This window comes from Notamacropus eugenii, chromosome 1, assembly GCF_028372415.1.
Source record: "Notamacropus eugenii isolate mMacEug1 chromosome 1, mMacEug1.pri_v2, whole genome shotgun sequence".
Lineage (NCBI taxonomy): Eukaryota > Metazoa > Chordata > Mammalia > Diprotodontia > Macropodidae > Notamacropus > Notamacropus eugenii.
The window spans coordinates 349,108,537-349,129,073 of record NC_092872.1 but is presented as its reverse complement, the minus strand read 5'-3'; the positions used below and the strand labels follow the sequence as shown (position 1 = coordinate 349,129,073).

The 20,537-nt window shown below is 38.3% G+C and overlaps 2 protein-coding genes across 5 annotated transcripts in view; one reads left to right on the top strand and one right to left on the bottom strand.

The window, feature by feature from the left end:
* Nucleotides 1–703, bottom strand: part of XRCC3 (X-ray repair cross complementing 3) — a 68,274-nt gene extending 67,571 nt beyond the window's left edge. Inside the window, exon 1 of the mRNA XM_072630110.1 lies at nucleotides 194–703. The gene's annotated coding sequence lies outside the window, so the exon portion shown is untranslated. The remainder of the gene's footprint in view (nucleotides 1–193) is intronic.
* ZFYVE21 (zinc finger FYVE-type containing 21) overlaps nucleotides 1–20,537 on the top strand; it is a 47,746-nt gene that overhangs the window by 453 nt on the left and 26,756 nt on the right. For all 4 annotated transcript variants that reach the window (XM_072630124.1, XM_072630122.1, XM_072630123.1 and 1 more), the window contains exons 2-3: nucleotides 16,922–16,972; nucleotides 18,976–19,144. In XM_072630124.1, coding sequence (XP_072486225.1) covers nucleotides 16,922–16,972; nucleotides 18,976–19,144 — 220 coding nt within the window. The remainder of the gene's footprint in view (nucleotides 1–16,921; nucleotides 16,973–18,975; nucleotides 19,145–20,537) is intronic.

The window sequence follows — 20,537 nt, the reverse complement described above, 5'->3', positions numbered from 1 at the left end:
CCGCCTCCCTCCTCCCTCCCACTCCCCACCCCCCAGCACCTTTCCCTCCGGGTCTCTCTAGGTGTCCCACTGCCTTCTCCTTACCTGCTCTGGGCTTCACTCCTCCTGTCCCATCCCGCCCCCTTCCCAGGGACTGGAGACTCCTAGAATCCCTGAACTCGGACGGCCCCTCGAAGGACAGTGGAAGCTGTACCTGAGCCAAAATTTCCTCCATTAGCTTGGGAGTGATGCTTCTCCAGGTCGGCTTGGAGACCTCTGGTGCTGGGGAGCTCACTACCTATTCTGACAGCCCCGCCTCCTTTGGAATAACACATTATTATATTAAGGAGGTCTTCCACACTTTTTGCTTCGTTCTGTCCTTTGGCTAACTTCTGTTAAGTCTGATTCCTCTTCCAGTATTTGGGGGGGAGGTAATCCTTCGGGGAAGACCGCTGTTAGGTTTCCCTAAGTCTTCTTTTCACCAAGTAAATGTCTTCATTCAGTCCCCGAGAAACATAATCTCCTTACTTTCCTGGTCACACATTCCTCTGAGTTCTCCCCAGTTAGCCAGAATGTCCATCTTAAACTATGGCACCCAGAAACCGAAGACAGTACTCCAGAGGAAGTTTGGACAGGGCAAAGTACAGAGGAAATGATAATTTCCTTTTTTTCTGGATACAGTGCTTCTCCTAAAGCAGCAGAAGATCGAGTTAGCTTTTTTGGCTGCCACGTCACATGAGCTCTTTTCTACTCCCACCTCCCTCATCTTGTACTTGGAAAGACAATTTTTCGGAACCTAAGTGTAGCACCTCACATTTTTTTCTGTACTATTGCATCTTATTAGATTTGGCCTATCTTAGCCAATCAAGATCTGTTTGAATCCAGACTGTCAACCATTGGATTAACTTTCCAGCTATGCATCATCTGCAGTAATATTAGCATGCATTTGTGTCTTCCTTCGGTTTAGTTCAATTTAGCAAACTTTTATTCCAAGCATTATGGATAAAAAAGACAAAAAATGGAGAGGTGGTGGAAACTGCCACTACTCTCAAGGAGTTTACATTCTGTCTCCAGGTAAAAAGGTCAATAAATATAAAAGGAGGAAGAATAATACCCACAACTAAGGGAACTAAGAGTCACTTCTTCCCTTTGGAGCTGGCACCTGAGCTGAGTCTTAAAGGAAGGTAAAGATTCTAAGATGCATAGGAAATACAGGGGTACATTTGGAGCAAGGGGGCTGGAACACATTCATGAAGGGTAGTAAAATTTTGTCTGTTGGACACCTACATGCAAATAGGGGGAGGGAAAAAATGTTTATTAAGAGCATACTATGTGCCAGGCATTGTGTTAACTGCTTAACAGAGATTTGTTTTATTTGGGGATATCTAACAGGCAGTTGGTGATATGGGAGTGGAGCTGTGTAGAGAGGTTTTGGTTGGATATTTAGATGTGATAATTGACTGCATAAAAATGATAATTGAGCCCATGGAGACTGATAAGATCACCAAGAGATACTGCCGAGTAGGAATTTGGAATGCTTTTTGTGTCATGGACCTCTTTGTGGTTAGCCTGTGGACCCCCTCTCAAAGTAATATTTTTAATTGTATGAAAGAAAAGACATAGGATTACAAAGGAAACAATTATAGAATTATCAAAATTTGTTTTGTTTTTGTTTTTTTAAATATTCATGGAGCACAGGTTGAGTCCCTCCTGTAGAGAGAAAAGAGGAGAATCCCAGGAGAGCAGAGGGGACAGTCACAGAGGAGAGGACATGGATGATAGTCCAGCCACAAAGACTTAAGAATGAGTGAAAAGAGGCAAGAGGAGAACCAGAAGAAAGAGAGTGAGGGAATTCAGGGAGGAATTTCCAGGAGAAGGAAGCAGTCCAAAGTTGCAGGAAGGTTCGGGGAGGGTGAGTACTGAGAAAAAGCCAGAAGAGCTAACAGAAAGATCTTTGGTAACCATGGAGGGAGCGGTTTCAGCCAAATCAGTTTTTTTAAAAGCAGCCAAAGACAGATCCCTGGGAACTTCTACTGGAGACCTTGGTTGACATGTAACAATGACTGCTTTTTGGATCTGTTCATTCAGCCATTTCTAAATCTAACTCTGCTGTTGTCTAGCTACATATTTTCCCTCTTATTCACAAAGACAACTTGATGAAATCTAGGTAAGCTATCCCCATAGCACTCTGTTTACCTTCTAATTTGATTATGTTGTTAAAAAAGGAAATGAGGTTCATTTATCTGAACTGACCAGTTGAAAGTACTGGCTCTTTGTGATCTCTGCTTCCCTTTCTAAATCTTCACAAACCATCTTTATTGCCAGGAATTGAAGTGGAGCTATCTTGTCTCTCATTTGTAGATGATTCCCTCTTCTCTCTCTTTCTTTAAACACTTCTCCAGTTCTGTGGTGTTCTCCATGATTTTTCATAAATCACTGACACTGGCTTAGCAATCACACCTTTAAATTCTTTTGGTATAGTGGTTGATTCATGTTTGGTGACTTGAACTTAGCAAATGTAAAAGAGCACTAAGTACTCTTTTACTTAATTCTAGTTTTTCAAATTCCTGTTAACCAATTTTATTCTGTCAAAGTCAACAAGTATTCACTGTGTTCCAAACCCTGTGCTAAGCCTTGGGAAGATAAAGTTAACAACAACAACGATCTTTGTTCTAATCAGACCCATAAGTAAGATAGTTTATTGTGAAAGTGTTCTGAAGGGTCAGTTGGGTTGGGGAAGACAGTGAAGGTGGGAAGAATTGAGAGTATGTGGTAATGTGGTGACAGTAGAAGTAGGAGAGAGTGGGATAAATGTGGAGGTAGAGCTGACAGGACCCTACTACCTGATTAGTTAGTTAGGAGAGATGTGGAATAAAGACCTAGATCTTAAGGTTTGGATAATGGGAAACTGGGTGAATGATAGTACTGTTTAATGGGGTGGCCTATGAACGTTTTCACCAAGTAAAAACAAATTCAGAGTTTTATAGAATAGCTTGACTTCTGTGTGAGTAGTTACAGCAGCAGAAACTTTTTGTATATTCAAAGCTACAAAAGTTTTCTTACTGATGTAGTACATCAAGTTTCTGTCTCACCAATTTTGAGTTCAGCCATTGTGCCCTGTTCATTTTGTGTGAGTCTTTGGTGTGATCCCTAAATTTGGTGCTAACTACCCTGATAATATGACAGATTGTACCTTTATTATCCTGATTTCTCAATCTGGCATTTGAGGGGTTAGCACAGTGTGACCCCAACCTACTTTTCCAACTTTATCTCCCATTTCATTTCACACTTCTTAGACCATTTACCCCTTCTTAAATTTACCCTAAGTCTTCCTATCTCTGAACTTTAACAAAAACTTTTTTCCCCCTAGAAAAACGTCTCCCCTCCCCCCCCCACACACCCTAACTCATCAATATCCTACCCGTTATTCAAGGCCTTCTTCAGTTATTTCATTTTCCAGTAAATGTTTCATAGGGAAGTAACTTGCTTTTTCCTATTGCTTCCATAGTACTTTTTATTCCTTCTTTACAAAGTTTACTTTACAGTTATTTTGTACGTATTATGTCATCAGGTTGCAAGTTCCTTGAGTTCCCAACTACAGCTTTGTCCATGCAGTCTTTAAATGCTCACTATTCTAGGGCGTTTTCCTCTCTTATGGTATTAAATTAAGAAACTACTTCCACTGATAGTACACATGACTCCACCTCTCCTAGTCATTCCTGTACCATATGGTGTTGATCTTTTCTACTTGCTCATGCCATCAAATCCTTGGTTTCCCTCCTTGCAGCCTTCAGTTTTTTTTAAACCTCATTTTTTAAAACCAGTTTTTCAAGGCTCAGCTCAGTTTATTTTGTATATATCCTATCTTTACCTATTTGTGAACATATTGTATTCCCCAGTTAAATGTAAGCTTCTTGAGAACAGAGATTGACTCATTTTTGTATTTGTATCCCCAATACCTAGCTCAGTGCCAGGAACTTAGTACTTGTTTAATAAAATGCTTATTCATTAGAAGTCTTTCTAGTAGAGATGTACTCATTTTGCCACTAGAACAATGCGCAGGACATGTAAAAGATGATTGATTATTTAAAATTCTCTAGCTTCTGCAGCTAGAGGTGCAGTAATGACATGTGAATGGTGTCTGATTTTATTTGCCATTAATGGAATTTGTTCAAAAGATTATATTCTAATTTAAATGATAGTTATTTGTATACTTGTCTTCCTGTTCGAGACTGAAAGTCCCTTGAGGGCAGGAATTATGGCTAGATTTTTTTTTTTTAATAAACATTTAAAAAAGAAATCATTATGTTCAGACTCACCTTTCATCAAGCCTAGTATTGTTGACTATGGTGCTAAAGTAAGTTTTATGGGAGTTCAGTGGTTGTCCTTCTTGTTTTCCACTTATTATGGATTTAACATACTGGAATTTAAACTCTCTTAGTTTTATTTACATTGTTAACCTATTCCACCCTTTGCCATGCAGAACTGTATACGTTTACTCTCTGCTATGTAAAAAAGTCCCTGCAATCCTTACAGATCATAGCACATCTAGGCATTCTCTCATCCTCTGCAATTCTTGTTCTTATCTCTCTATCTTCCTAGAGATTCTGTCAAGGGAGAAGCCTTCATTTGAGTCTTTTGAAGTAGCAATAAACATAGTAACAAAATACTTAAGTACTTCAAATAGGCTGCAGTTTTTTGGCCGTGGATACCCAGGTTACAACCTATCTATCTATAAAAGATAGTTATGGCCAGAAGATTCGCTAGCCTGTTGCCAAGTTGTTTGGCACGAAATGCTAAAATATAACCTGGCTGGCTTTCAAACTAAATTTATATGATTTGTAATCAGAGCAATATTCTAACCCTTTCCAGTTTGTTGGACCAGCCAGAATTTCCTGATAAGGAATAAAGGAATAATGCAGTGCTTTGTTTTACATGTCTTAAATTTCCTCTTAAAAACTTGGAAGTTTTGATTTTTTTAAGCCTGTAGTGAACAAGTTCATGTTAGTCTTCATGACATTTTAGATTTTGTCTCCTTTATCTTTCCAGACATTGACTTTAAAACAAACAACCAATTTCTCTAGCTTTCTGCATTCCTCCTTCTCTCAAGTGCTTAACTCCTGTTCCATTTGAGACTTAGGTCTGCCAGAATGCAGGGTGTGGTACTAGCTTTTCATTACTGTTTTTTTCCCCTAGCCTTGTTATTAAATAGCATTTGATGTTTATAAGGGCATCTTAGAGAATAAAACAAGTCTAGTAGGATTGCTTAGTAATTAGTATTAGCTACCACACTCAAGTTTATCCTCCTAGGTTAGACTCTGCTACCTATCTTCATTAACTGAATATTTGGTATCTTTAGCTGTGAAATCTTCCCTTCGCTCCTTTTTTTCCTGCCCTGCCATACCTATTGCCAGAGCCCCCAAGAGCTGGGCATGGGTAGAAAAATCACATTGAAATTGTTTGATGACTTGTGCACCTCAGAAATGTATAGTGTTGACTTTTTTCACTTAAGAACCTTTTAAATAGAAAGTGAAGCATGAGCATGATGACCCACTTAGAAAATTGAAGCAGAAGTGGGGGCTTAAACGTCTACTGAAAATGTATTTTTTGCTGTATCTGTCAGTCAACAAGCATTTACTGTCCACTATTCCAAACACTGGTGGAGATACAACCACAAAAGTGAGACAGTACTTGCTATCAAGAAGCTTATGTTCCACTGGAGGGATATGGACAAAATGTTTTTGAGGCAGAGGTGGGGAGGCATACCTCTAATACCTGGGGGAACCGGAAACAGCCCCTTGTAACAACTGGTACTTGAGTAGAGCCTTGAAAGGAGGTGAGGTGGAGGAGCGTTATAAGCCTGGGGAAGACAGAAGGACCGTTGTGTATGGGACCAGTAAGCTGGTTAGTTTGACTGGCATTTAGTGTGTAGGGGGGAAGAATGTATAGCCCAGGAGAGAGATGAAGGCTAGATGTATAGGTTTAGGAGCTCTGTGCCATTGGAACTGTTTTGGTTCTGTTTGGGATTTCTCTATTAAGCAGCAGAAGGAAAGTTTGCCTCTGTGAGTGAACTAGGAGATGTATTTTGTTAGTGCTGTTGGTTAAATTGGCTTGACTCCTTTTGCTCTAATTCTTGTCATTCTTCCACTTGTACTTCCTACTTCTTCTTTATCCAGATGATTTTACTTAACTTCCTTCATATCTTCTTTCATTAGCTTGTCCTTATGGGCCCAGTTGCAGAGACTGACCCCCTGCATAGCTCCCTGTATTTAAGCTGTTGCCCTTTTAAAATACTCTCTCAGGAAGTAAAATGTGCCTAAGTTTGGGACTTTGATTTATTTGGATGGTATTTTGGAATAGTCTAATGTGAACTCAAAGCTCTGTTTATTTAAATTACTGTCAGAAGTTAGTTCTTGTACTCTCAGATGTTTCCTGATTTTCATTTCCATCTTCTAAAATAGCCATTTTACTATAAAGAAAAGTCAGAGACATAAGCCAGTAAAAACACTCTGCAGTAGACTAATACGGTATTAGTACTGACTGTTTGCTACTTATTTGGTCTTTTTAGTGATTTTTTAAAAATTAATTTTTCCTCATATTAAATTCTTTTATTGATATATTATTATTTCACCTTCATTTCCAAATGTATCCTTCCTTTTTTCCCTACCTAGAGAGCTATCAAAAAGATTGTTTTTAAGTTTTACTTGTCCCCTTACGCACACACTTCCTGTTGTTCCTCAGTTTCTTTATCCTGTTGGTGACCTGCTTTGATGGCTAGATAGAAGGTCTTTAATGTCATTGCAGAAAATGCAAATTATAGGTTCCTACATGAAAGCTAGAAGAAACTTCAGAGGTCTTGTAGGCCAGCCTACTTACTTTATAGATGAGGAAAGTAGGGTCAGGAGAGGGGAAGTGATTCACCCAGAGTCACACATGAGCTCAGGTTATAGAATCATGGGATGTAAGAGTAGGAAAGGACTCCAGAGGCCATCAAGTGCCACCTGTGCACAGAGCACCCACTAACAAACCACAGAGGGGTGTGCTGCCTCTGCTTGAAGATCTCAGAGGCGAGGTGACCCATGACCTCTGGGGTCAGCCCATTCTACTTTTGGACAGCTGGAATTGATGGGACATTTTTCCTAATATAAAGCCTAGTTGGTCTCTTTGTGACTTGGGCCCATTGCTCTTGGTTCTGCCCTCTGGGGCCAAACATAACAAATCTAATCCCTCCTCCATAGGCTAGCCCTTCATTATGGCATGGACTGAAGGACCTTGAAACTTTCGCTCGCTCTGTTTGGATATTCAGTTTATCAGTGACCCTCTTAAACTATGGTGTACAGAACTGGACCTAGTATTTCAGAGGAGGTCTGAGGAGGGCAGCCCAAGATTAGTTTTTTGGCTTCTACATTGCGCTGCTGACTCATATTGAGCTTGTAGTCCACTAAAACCCCTGGATCTTTTACAAAACAATTGTTATCTAACCATGCTTCCCCAATTTAATACTTGTAAACTTGATTTTTTGTGTACCTAAGTGTAAGATTATATTTTCCTATTGAATTTTATCTTATTCAATTCAGCCCAGTGCTCTAGCTGTCAAGATCCTTTGGATCCTGATGGTCAGCTGTGTTGTAAGTTTTCCCTCCCAATTTTATGTCATCTGTAGATTTTATGAGCCTTCATCTATAACTTTATCAAAGTCATTGATAAAAAAAAAAAAAACTGTTAAATGTTAAGTAACTTGAATAAACACGAGTGCTCTCCTGTAGACATTCTGTTGTAATGACATTGAGCCATTCACATAAATTCTTTGAAGTGCTCTAACTGCAAATCCAGCCTTCTTTTCATTGCACTTGGCTGCAACATCTGGGGTTTCCAAAGTATTGTAATAAGCTTCAGGGCCATTGGCATTTAGAGGCAAATTTTATGTTTCACAGGGCACTTTCAGCTTCTGAAACCATGAGGTAATCTGGGAGCCAGATGTAGGTATGCTGCTGAGAGGTGAGATGGGATTTTCTATCTATCTTTATTTTACCAATAAATGTGACATTCCCAAGGTCACACATGGACAGTTAGTGGCTGAGCTAATATTGTTAATATGATACTTGCCTCTCACAACCTCTCTGAGGTAAGTGGGGCAAATATTATTCCCATTTTACATATTAGGAAACTGAGGCTTAGAGAGGTTGTGATTTGTCCATAGAAGACCACATAGCCACTCAGTGTTAGAGCTGGGATTAAAACTGAGGCCTTCTTGAATCTAGTATAACAACTATATCATCTGTTCCTTTTGGCCCTTTAGATTTGCAGAAGCATATATATCCCCATTGACATTACATATCTCTTCCTTTAAAATATAATATCAGAGCAAGTAAAACAGGTTTGGGAGTTGGTTTTTTTTTTTTTTGGATGATGGTTCATTTCAGCATTTTAGTCATTGTCTTTATGTTGTTTCCTGAATAAATTCACCTGGAAAAATTCTGTTACTCATGAGAGAGATCTTAGCAATTGAAACTGTAGTCATTCATGGTATAAAGCATACATACAAAGCACTAAGAATCCCAGGAGAAAAAGAGGGCATGTATTTGGACCAGCTACTTGCCCCATGACTAGGGATTAGAGATTTTTTATTGGAAAACTTTGACTTAATTCAGTAAATTTAATAATATTTAACTTTGCATCAAAGGATTTCAGTATGATTTATATATATACACTATTTAATAAAGTTGCAACCTATGCCCCAGGATCTATTATTGAACCTTTTATAAATGGAAAAATTCACAGGGTTCAGTGGCTTAATGAAGATTACTAAGACAGTGGCAAAGAAAGCTTCTTAAAGAGCAGGGACTTTTTTTGTTGATTTCTTTTGTTTTTCTATAGCCTTCCTTTTGTAGAATATTCCACCCCCCCTTTGCAAGAGCCATTCCTCAAAAACTAAGCAATATATCATCCAAGTCCTACAATAGTTCTCTGCCTCTACAGTAGAGAAGGGAGGGTACATGCTCATATCTTTTGGGGAACCAAGCTTAGGCATTATAATTTCACAACATTCAGTTTCCATTTTGTTGTTGTATTCTTGCTATTTAGATTTTTGTTGTCATTGTGTGTATTTGTTCCTTATTCTGCTTACTTCTCTTTAAATCAGTACATAGACATTTTCCCACATTTGTATGTATTCTTCATATTTATTATTTCTTTCAGCACAGCAATATTCCATTATATTAAAGTACTAAAATTTATTTAGCTGTTCTCTAAGTGATAGTCATTAGCTTTTTTTCCTATTTCTTTGCCACTGCAAAAAGTGTTGCCACAAATATTTTGGCAAAATATTTTCTTTCTTTAAAATAAACTGTTACTATTCTTTTTTTTAATGTCATCAAAATTTTCCAGTGTCCCTTTTATCTTCCCAGAGAGCCATCCAAACAAATGATATTTTTTTTTAAAAAAGAAAAAATCAATATAACTGTTTAATGCATCAAAAATTTTGAAAATATGTACAAAGCACCACATCCTTAAGCCTCCGGCTCTGCAAAGGAATGGGGAGAGGGTACCCTCTCAGTAGCTCTTCTTTATCATCCTGTTTGTTTTTGGAATTTTGCAACATTGATTTTCATTTGCTTTGTGGGTAGTGGTTCTATGCTGCATTCATTATGTATATTGTTTTTTTGACCCTCTCCTAAGTAATTTATGTTATTTGGTTTTTCAAGCACTGAGTTCCATTGCTTCTGACTCTCCCTTGTCCAATTTGTTCCTTTCATCTACTTCTCTGTTTTAACCAATATCAGGTGGTTTTGGTGAGTGCTGCTTTATAATTTGAGGTCTGGAAATGCTATTAACTTTTCATTTCTACTTTTTATCATAATTTTCCTTAATAACCTAGCTCTTTTCTTCCTCCAAATATACTTTGTTTGTACTTTTGTCAAGTTCTGCAAATTCAGCGCAATAATATTCCATTACATTCATGTACCGCAATTTGTTTAGCCATTCCCCACTTGATGAATATCTACTTTGTTTCTAGTTCTTTGCTGTCTCAAAAAGTGCTGCTTGAAATATTTTGTTATCTTTGGGGACTTTTTTCTTATCAGTGGCCTTCTTGGGGCATATGCCTAGTAGTAGAGTCTCTGGGTCCAAGGGTAATAATAATAATAACAACAGTTAACATATAGTGCTTATTGTGTGCTGGGCACTGTGTAAGCACTTTATGATTATTATCTCAGTTGCTTTTCATGACAACTCTGGGAGGTAGGAGCTGTTATCCCCATTTTACAGATGAAGAAACTGAGGCAAATAGGTTGAGTAACTTATTCACACAGCCAGTAAGTGTCTGAGGCTATATTTGGACTCAAGTCTTCCTGACGCCAGGTTTGACACTCTATTCACTGCGTCACCTATTCTCCCTCCATGGACATTTTAGAGACAAATGGGATTTGTTTTGTGAAATTTGGATTCAGTCCCAGGGCCACACTTGAGGACCTAGAGGACTACATGTGGGCTCTAGTTCTCCACCCTTGGTCTAGCTTTTTTCTTCTTCCATATATATTTTGTTTGTTTTTTATGGAGTTCTTTAAAGTATTTCTTTGAAACTTTGATCGATATGGCAGTAAAACTATAAATTAGCTCTGATGCTTTTTCATTTTTATTATATTGCCGTGGCCCAACCATGAACAGTGGAGATTCTTCAAGCTCTTTAAGTTACTCTTTTTTTTTTTTAATGAATACTTTGCAATTGGATCTATACTAGAACTTGTGTACTTTGGTAGATTGATCTCTAGATATTTTATATTTTATAGCTGTTTTGAATAACATTTTCTTTGAATTTTATTGCCTTTTGGATTTTGTTTTTGTTATACAGAAATACTGTTGATATTTACTGAATTAATTTTAAACTATGGGCTTATTTTGACTTCAGGTAACACAGTGACTCTGAAAAACTACCTCATTTCCTTTTTTCATTTATCAATGCAGAATCTCAGATCTAATCTGTCTTCTAAGCCCCAGTCTCACATCTTTTTTTCTCTACTTTTTAAATGAAAAAAAAAAATTAATTCTCACCCCATTGGGGGGAGCAAAACAAGATCCTTGTAACAAATATGCATAATCAAGCAAAACAAATTCCTTCATTGGCTTTGTCTATATTCTTTGGACACCCTAAGTCTGCCTTTTGCTTTTTCAGGAGGTAGATGTTTCATCATTGTTCCTCTGGCATCATGGATGGTCAGTGCATTACATCAATTAGTTTTTCAAACTTGAACTTTCAAAGTTGTTTATTTTTGCAGTGTAATTACAAGTTATTCTTCTGGTACTCCTCATTTTCTTTATTAGTTTATAAAAGTATTCATAACTGTTCATATTGATAATATTGATGTTGTATAAATTGCTTTTCTGGTTCTGTTCAATCTCTGTCAGTTCATATAAATCTATTATTTCTTCAAAATCATCTGTTTCCTCATTTCTTTCAGCTCAATAGTATTACATTACATTCTTCACATTTTACAGACAAGAAAACTGAGAGACAGATTAAGGAATTTGCTCAAGATCATACAAGTGATAAGTATCTAGGCTGTCCTCTGACTCCAAAGCTGGTGCTCTTTCTACTGTTACCATACTGCAGTAGAAATCACTCCTGCTGTAAAGAATGAAAATACATAAAATAATCAAAATTGCATTGTATGGAAAGTATTGCACAAACAAGAAAACACATAGGTGAGAGGTTTTCAGTATTAGGGGTACTTATGACCTCATCATAGGATCATAGATTTAATATTTAATCATAATATTTAATTTAATAATATATTTAATCATAGAATCTTAAAGTCCATTGGATTCAAACCCTCTCATTTTATGTGTAAAGAAACTTAGACTCAGAGGTTAAGTGACTTGTGCAGCATATATAGATAGTAAATATCTGAGGAAGGAATTGACCATCAATGTAGCAAGCTCTCTATTTCCTTTCTTCCTTTGTGATTCTTGTCCCTAGCTTTCCATTGATTATCCATAGAAAATCTATTAATCACATTAGAGACTTTTTTTGTAACTTTTTAAATATCTTCTGGGTGCTAATGCATAATTCAGACTATCTTATCTTATATTCCTCACTAATGCTACATGACTGACCAAACTCTTTCTCTGCTTATACAGATTTTGTCATTTTTTTTTTCTGAATGCAGGTTATTATCCCTAATAATGAAACACTTGCAAGTTGAATGGCCCTGAGGGGTTCAGGTGGTAGTAACAGGAACAGTCTGGACATGTGATTTTACTGTGTATAACTCCCAGGGAGGAAATTCCTACTGCCCATTCAGATCTGCAACCGTTATGCAATTTATATACTTAGGGTTGAGTGAAGAACCCAAGACTATACAACCAATAGTTTGTATTGCTGGGGTCAAGTCTTCCTGAATCTGAGCCTGGTTTTCTTTTAGCTAAGCCATTGCCACCGCTCTATAAGAGAGATCTTGAACTTGAATAGTTTGTCTCTTAATTTAGAGCATTTAGATAATCCTATTTTTCTTGAGATTTTTAGTAGTTAATACTTGTCTGTCAGTAAACATTTACTAAGCACCTACTATATGCCAGGCACTGTGCTTAGAACTTCTGCATAAATTAGGAAATATATTGGAGTAAACTCTGCCCTGCATCAGGGTGAAGTGAAGTAGGGATCCTTGCAGGGAGACCACGTTTTAATGAACTCCTTTGGTAGTCAAGTTGATAGTTAATAATCTAAGATAAATTTTCCTTCAGGTCAACAAACTTTTATTAAGTGATTGCAAATGTGTGAAAGGCAAAAATATCATAGAAGGCTACTATGTAGTTGGCAAAATAAAATGTCCAAACTTAATATTAAACATTTTACACTTTTTATTGTTTTTAAAATTCCCTTGTAATTTTAGAAGGAGTTGATTAATTTTTATCAAATTTGGTATACCAGATCAAATCACAATATCAGAATATGTAGGACAGTTGAATTTTAGGTTTAGCTGATAAATTTGTTCAGAGTAGCTAGTGAATGTTTTCAAGTAAATATATCTCTTGTAATTTTTTACAAATTTGATTTCAGTGGAATGTGGTACTCCGTCAGAAGTTATAGTAACTGAAGGCTACCAATTTGTAAAACTTTTCATTTTAAAAGAATTTTTTCACTGCATGAAAGAAATTCTAATGATAGAAGACTTTAAGCAGACAGCTCTTGATTAATATTCTCTCATACAGCCAAATCATTCTTATCCTTTTTTTTTTCTAAGAAATGGACCATAACTCAAAACTATCTAATAGTTTATTTGAGTTACTTGTTCTGTGGCCATTTTTAAGCTACAAATTTTGGGACTAACTTAGATTTAATGTCAGAAAAAACTTCCTAACAGAGCTATTCAAAAGTATATTGGGTGGTCTTGGAAATTGTGGGTCCCCCTTCATTGGAGATTAAGGAAGCATGGCCAAGTGGAAACAGCACTGGATTTAGAATTAGAGGATTATTTGAACTTTGGGAAGTCATTTAATCTCTCTGGTCCTCAGTTTTCTCATCTATAAAACAGAGGGGCTGGACTAGGTGACCTCTGAGGTCCTTTGCAATTCTAATGCTATGATCTTTAAGCAAAGGATAGATGCCCACTTGTCGAGTGTGATATAGTGGGGATTCTTTTGAGGGGTCTGGGTTGAACTAGATGGCTGCTGAGATCTCTTTCAACTCCAAAATTCCACAATTCAGGGTTTTAAAACCCTTTCTATAAGTGGATAAAAACCCAGGATTTATTTTTAAATTCCTATGCCCAGAGTAAGTTCCTAGTTTAAACTGCTGTTATTGCTTTTTTTTGATTTAACAGGTTTAAAACTTGCAAATGTAGATAGTTTTGTTCAGATCAATCAGAACAAAATCTTGCTCATCTTGCCCCTGAATTCTTGTGGCCCATTGTTACATGAATATAATTTATAAATCCTCTATACCATATCCAAAGCATGCTCTAAACAGCAGGGATTATCACTATTTCTCAAAGGAGGAAACCCTTAAGGTCTTTTAGCTGGGGTCAAGCGCAGGGGAAAAGCCTGTCCTCTTGAACTAGTTTTCCTGATCTTTAGCCTCACAACACTATTGAGTAAAACACCTTGGCATCAACCCTGCAGTATATTTTATTTTATTTTACTTTTTTTAATTTAAAAAAATTTTTTTTATTTAACTTTTAACATTTATTTTCACACAATTTTGGGTTACAAATTTTCTCCCCTTTTATCCCCTCCCCCCCAGACCCAAGCTTTCTAATTGCCCCTGTGACCTATCTGCTCTCTCCTCTATCCTCTCTCCCTGCCCTTGTCTCCGTCTTCTCTTTTGTCCTGTAGGGCCGGATAGCTTTCTTGACCCCTTAACCTGTATTTCTTGTTACCCAGTGGTAAGAACATTACATTTGGTCCTAACACTTTGAGTTCCAACTTCTTTAGCTCCCTCCCTCTCCATCCCTTCCCCTTGGAAGACAGGCAGTTCAATATAGGCCATATCTGTTTAGTTTTGCAAATGATTTCCATACTAGTTGTGTTGTATAGGACTAACTATATTTCCCTCCATCCTATCCTGTCCCCCATTACTTCTATTTTCTTATGGTCCTTTCCCTCCCCATGAGTGTCGATCTTGTATTGCATTCTCCTCCCCATGCCCTCCCCTCTATCCTCCCCCCCACCCTTCTTGTGCCCCTGTCCCCCACTCTCCTGTATTATGAGATAAGTTTTCCTATCAAAATGAGTGTGCATTATATTCTTTCCTTTAATGGAATGTGATGAGAGTAGACCTCATGTTTTTCTCTTGCCTCCCCTCTTTATCCCACCACTAATAAGTCTTTTGCTTGCCTCTTTTATGAGAGATAATTTGCCCCATATAACTTCTCCCTTTCTCCTCCCAATATTTCTCTCTCACTGCTTGATTTCATTTTTTTTTTTAAGATATGATCCCATCCTCTTCAATTCACTCTGTGCACTCTGTCTCTATGTATGTGTGCGTGTGTGCATGTGTGTGTGTGTGTACTCCCACCCAGTACCCAGATACTGAAATGTTTCAAGAGTTACAAATATTATCTTTCCATGTAGGAATGTAAACAGTTCAACTTTAGTAAGTCCCTTATGACTTCTCTTTGCTGTTCACCTTTTCATGGTTCTCTTCATTGTTGTGTTAGAAAGTCAAATTTTCTTTCCAGCTCTGGTCTTTTCATCAGGAAAATTTGAAAGTCCTCTATTTCATTGAAAGACCATTTTTTCTCCTGAAGTATTATACTCAGTTTTGCTGGGTAGGTGATTCTTGGCTTCAGTCCTAGTTCCTTTGACTTCTGGAATATCCTATTCCATTCCCTTCTATCTCTCAATGTAGAGGGTGCCAGATCTTGTACTATCCTGATTGTATTTCCACAATACTTGAATTGTTTCTTTCTAGCTGCTTGCAATATTTTCTCTTTCACCTGGGAATTCTGGAATTTGGCCACAATGCTCCTAGGAGTTTCTCTTTTTGGATCTCTTTCATGCGGTGTTCTGCGGATTCCTTGAATATTTATTTTGCCTTCTGGTTCTAGAATCTCAGGGCAGTTTTCCTTGATAATTTCATGGAAGATGATGTCTAGGCTCTTCTTTTGATCATGGTTTTCAGGTAGTCCCAGAATTTTTACATTGTCTCTCCTGATTCTATTTTCCAGGTCAGTTGTTTTTCCAATAAGATATTTCACATTATCTTCCATTTTTCGAATCTGCGTGGTATGTTCTGAGATATCTGTCTTTCTCATAAAGTCCTTAGCGTCCATCTGTACCATTCCAGTTTTGAAAGATCTATTTTCTTCAGTGAGCTTTTGAATCTCCTTTTCCATTTGGTTGATTCTGATTTTGAAAGCATTCTTCTCCTCACTGGCCCCTTGCACCTCCCTTGCCAACTGAGTTAGGCTTGTTCTCAAGGTGCCAATTTCTTCAAGATTTTTTTGGTTCTCCTTTAGCAGGGAGCTGATCTGCTTTTCATGCTTCTCCCTCATCCCTCTCATTTCCCTTCCCAGTCTTTCTTCCACCTCTCTAACTTGATTTTCAAAATTCCTCTTGAGCTCTTCCATGGCCCGAGCCCATTGGGTGGGCTGGGACACAGAATCCTCAATTTCTGTGACTTTGCCTCATGGCAAGCATTGTTCCTCCCCATCAGAAAGGAAGGGAGGAAGTGTTTTTTCTCCGAGAAAATACCCTTCAATAGTTTTACTTCTTTTCCCTTTTCTTGGCATTCTCGTCAACCAGTGACCTGACCTCTGAATGTTCTCCTCACACCCACCTCGCCTCCTGGTCCTCCCAGCCAGCGTTTGGGGACTGAGATTCAAATGCTGCTTCCTGCCTTAGGGTTTTTGGCGGGGGCAGGGCTGCTATTCAGTGTGAGAATTAAGATCAGGTGGTCAGGGGCAGGGCTGCCTCCCTGGCTCAGTTCCCTCCGGGGGTTTATGCATAAACCTTCCACAATGGATCCAGGCTCCCTCCCGTTTGGGGAGCCCCTGTCTGTAGCCGCCTCTCGGGGGGCCTGAGCCATGGGGGCACCCCACTCCCCTCTCAACCCGCCAAAGAGACTCTTTCACCTACCCCCGTCAGTCCCCTGTTGATGGGGGGGCTTGTAACGTCGCTGGAGATCCCGTCCCCGTAGCCCTCTCGGATCTTTTCCTCACGGTGTTGCTGCCGCGGTGGGGCTGCTCTCTGCTCCCCGTCCCAGCGCCCAGTCCACAGCGCGAAGGACCCCCCGTGAGAGGTTTGCAGGTCTCTCCGGAACAGAAATCTCCCTCGCTCCAATATTCTGTGGTCTCTGGGTGCAGAATTCGCCCTGGGTTAGTCCCCTCTGCCGTTTTGTGGCTTGTGGGTTCGGAGCTATGTGTATGTGCGTCTTTCTACTTCGCCATCTTGGCTCCCTAAAAAAGTATATTTTATTTTAATACGTAGTCTTCTTCCTCTCTCTTAGTGTCCAAGATGTATGCAGTGTGACATCAAGTTTGACTTTATAACCAGAAAGGTAAGATAATATTAGGAAACTGAGACATCAGGGAGAGAGAATACTGAGTGAGTAATATATTCATGTTTTTGGTGGAGGATTATTGCTCTGTGCAGACATTAGTATTGTTGAACTTGCCTTTAAAATTCTTTAGTAAAGCCCTTACTAATGATGTGGGTTAATAAAGAATATATATATGTATTTATGTACATATATACATGCATATATAATATTCTATGTTATTAGTTATATATTATGAGATAATATATAACATATAGTATGTGGTATAATTATAATGTATTGCCCATTATATATAAATAAGGAATATATAAATATATGTGTGTGTGTGTGTGTGTGTGTGTGTGTGTGTGTGTGTGTGTATGTATATATATTATGTGTGTATACACACATTTTTTATATACACACACAGAGGTGGCTAGGTAGCGTAGTGGATAGAGCACTGGGCTAGAGTCAGGAAGACCTGAGTTCAAATGTGGCCTCAGACGCTTAATACCTGTGTGACCCTGGGCAAGTCATTTAACCTCTGTTTGCCTTAATCCACTGGAGGAATAAATGGTAAACCATTCTAGTATCTTTGCCAAGAAAACCCCTTGAACAGAATTGGCATGATTTAGTCAATGGGATCATGAGGGGTCAGGCACAATGAACAAATAAAGACTATGTCTTGGTATAGGGTTAGCTCATGGTGCTGATTCAGATCCTGCAAATGAAATAACTCTTCAGGTAGCCAATTCTGAATCCTTAGAGTTAAAAACAATCATTGCAGAATTAACCAATACTATCCTTCTCTGTGTGTGCGAGATATGTTATTTGTCAGTCAACAAGCATTTTCAAAGTACCTATTCTGTGTCAGGCACTGCTAAGTGCTGAGGATGCTAAGAAAGGTAGAAAAGAGTCCCTGTTCTCAAGGGATTCCTAGGCTTATATTTTTAATTTCATATTTATCCATATTGCTGGGAGTAAAAATGAAATGCTGTTCTGTTTTAAACAGTGTTATCATTTATGTCTTCTTCACTTGGTTCTGTGTGTTTTATCTAAACCTGAACCCCAAGAAGGTTAGTAAACAAGAGCTTGGTACAGGGTTTTATGTTGGGAGACAGAGGACCTGGATCTGCAAGGACCTTAAGGGTCATACATCATTTCCCCTCCTTTGATTCTCAGTTTTGTCATCCTGTTAATATTCTAAATGGTGATAAAAGGTATTCATCTGGGTCATCTCTCTAGATGTGCAGGACTTGGAGGCAGAGGGTAGAATTTGGACCAGTGAGTAGAAATTACAGGCAGGCAGATGTTGACTCAGTACAAAGGAGCACAATTATAGCTGTCCAAATGATGAAAAAGTCTATTTCATGAAATATTAAGTTCCTTGTCACCAGAAGTCTTTTGAACAGAAGTAGGAGAACCACAAATCAGGATTGCTGTAGTGAGGTTCCTATATGGGACAGCAGATTGGATTTGATGACTTTCCATTTTTGCGATTTAAATTGAGAGAGCCATTTGCCCTGGACACTGTCTCCTTATACATAGGAGGAGAAAGTACTACTTTTGTAGGCATTTTCATAGAACTTGGAGCAAGAAGGGAACTTCATGATCATCTAGAGCAGCCCATTCATTCTATAGCTGAGAGAAACAAGCCCAGGGAGGAAAGTGAATTATTAGATGTCATAATGGTGGTAAGCAGCAAAGCCAGATTAGAATGTCTTGCTTGCCTAAGCATAATGGGGTTGAGGCCCTCATTAATTTTCATTTTCATAACTGACTGGCTGACCTTTACCATCAGTGTGATTTTAAAGAGGTGACTTCTATTTTTATGCAGCCATTTGGATAGCTGATAAAGCAATGAGGGTGGGTAGGCAACGATGATGGTACTTTATTTAGTCCTGAATGACTTGACTTTTGTCTTCTGTTCATTTCATCTTTCTACTTCCTCCATATTTTCTATGCTTTTACCCATCCCACTTCTAACCCCCTACCAGTGAATGATTTCTTGGTTTTTTGCCCAGCATCACTGTCGCCGCTGTGGGAAGTGCTTCTGTGACAAATGCTGTAGCAAGAAAGTACCTTTGCCTCGGATGTGTTTTGTGGACCCTGTACGACAATGTGCAGAGTGTGTGCTTGTGTCTCAGAAAGAAATGGAGTTTTATGACAAGCAACTCAAAGTGCTCATGAGTGGTAAGCCTTATTTGGGTGTTTGCTCTCAATAGCTTGAATCCTTGGTCTTATTAAAACACGAAGATTAGTGTCTATATGTTTTGTATATTTTCCTTTCTTATGCTTCCCTCCTTTTTTCTTTGTTCACAAAAGCTGTTACTGAATTCCCTCTTCAAAAAGACATGTCTTTAAAATTGTTTTATTTTATTGCTATTGGATGTGAAAGGGATTATAATGTGACCCCATTGTGATGTTGCCTGCTCCAAAATGTTCTTTTCTTGGATATTTAAAAAATTCCCTCACCATAGATCCTCTTTTGACTACAGCAAATGCCCCTTGAAATGTGGGCTTTCACAGAAATAAGCAGTTATCAGTGAGTTATTATCTGTATTGTACATCCTATTATATTAATTTTTCTTCTAAATTTGCCTCTCTTCAAAACTTTCCTATTTCTGTTGAGAGCACCACCATCCTTCTCATTATCCAGACTCATTCATGTCCACAGTGTCGTGTACTCTTCATTCTCCCTCTTCCCACATATTCAGTCATGTGCTCTAGATATGGTGATTTCTCCAGAACATCTTTCATATTTACGTCCTACTTCTAGTTCAGATCCATATCCCCTCAGCTATTGAAAGAATAGCCTTCTAATTGACTTCTTGTTTTATATCATTCTCTACAGTCTGCCAAAGAGATTTTCCTAAAGCCATGGTCTGAACATGTCTTCAGCTCCCTTTACAGCAAACTCAAGTAGATGCTATTGGTGCTAGGATCAAACATGTTTCATTGTTACCTCATCCTTTAAAAACATCTAAGTTCTGTAATTGTTAGTAGAGTAGTATATGTACATAACGTATAAGTATATGCATGGGGAGGTGTGTCAGAATTTGTTTGCATGATCAAAAAAATTTGGAGACTAGTGTTCTAGGTCAGAAGTGTCAAACAAGCATCCACCACACTCCCCAGTATGGCCTGAACCAAATTAAAATGTAACAGGAAATATTTAATGAAATAAATAAAATATAGTGTTAATATGTGAGTTTCTAAATCTATATGAATCCCCAGAAGTCATTATGTATAGTCTAGTGGCTCTTTTTCTATTTGAGTATTATGCCAGTGTTTTAGACAACCAATGATTGAACCCTTTAATCATGGAACGCTTAGGGACTACTAAGGTGCAGAAGATTCTGTGCTGAAGTATACACACACACACACACACACACACACACACACACACACACACACAGTCACTCCCTCACTCAGAGTTCTGGTGCTATAGAACTAACTTTCTTTAAGCTTCCTTGGGTGGCCATTTCTGGCTCCCTGATTCCTACTCTTGGTGACTTGCTTTTTGTTCTGATCTGTGTCTGTTGTTTAGGCTTCTGATTTCCACTGCCTTGGGCTCTTGTACCAC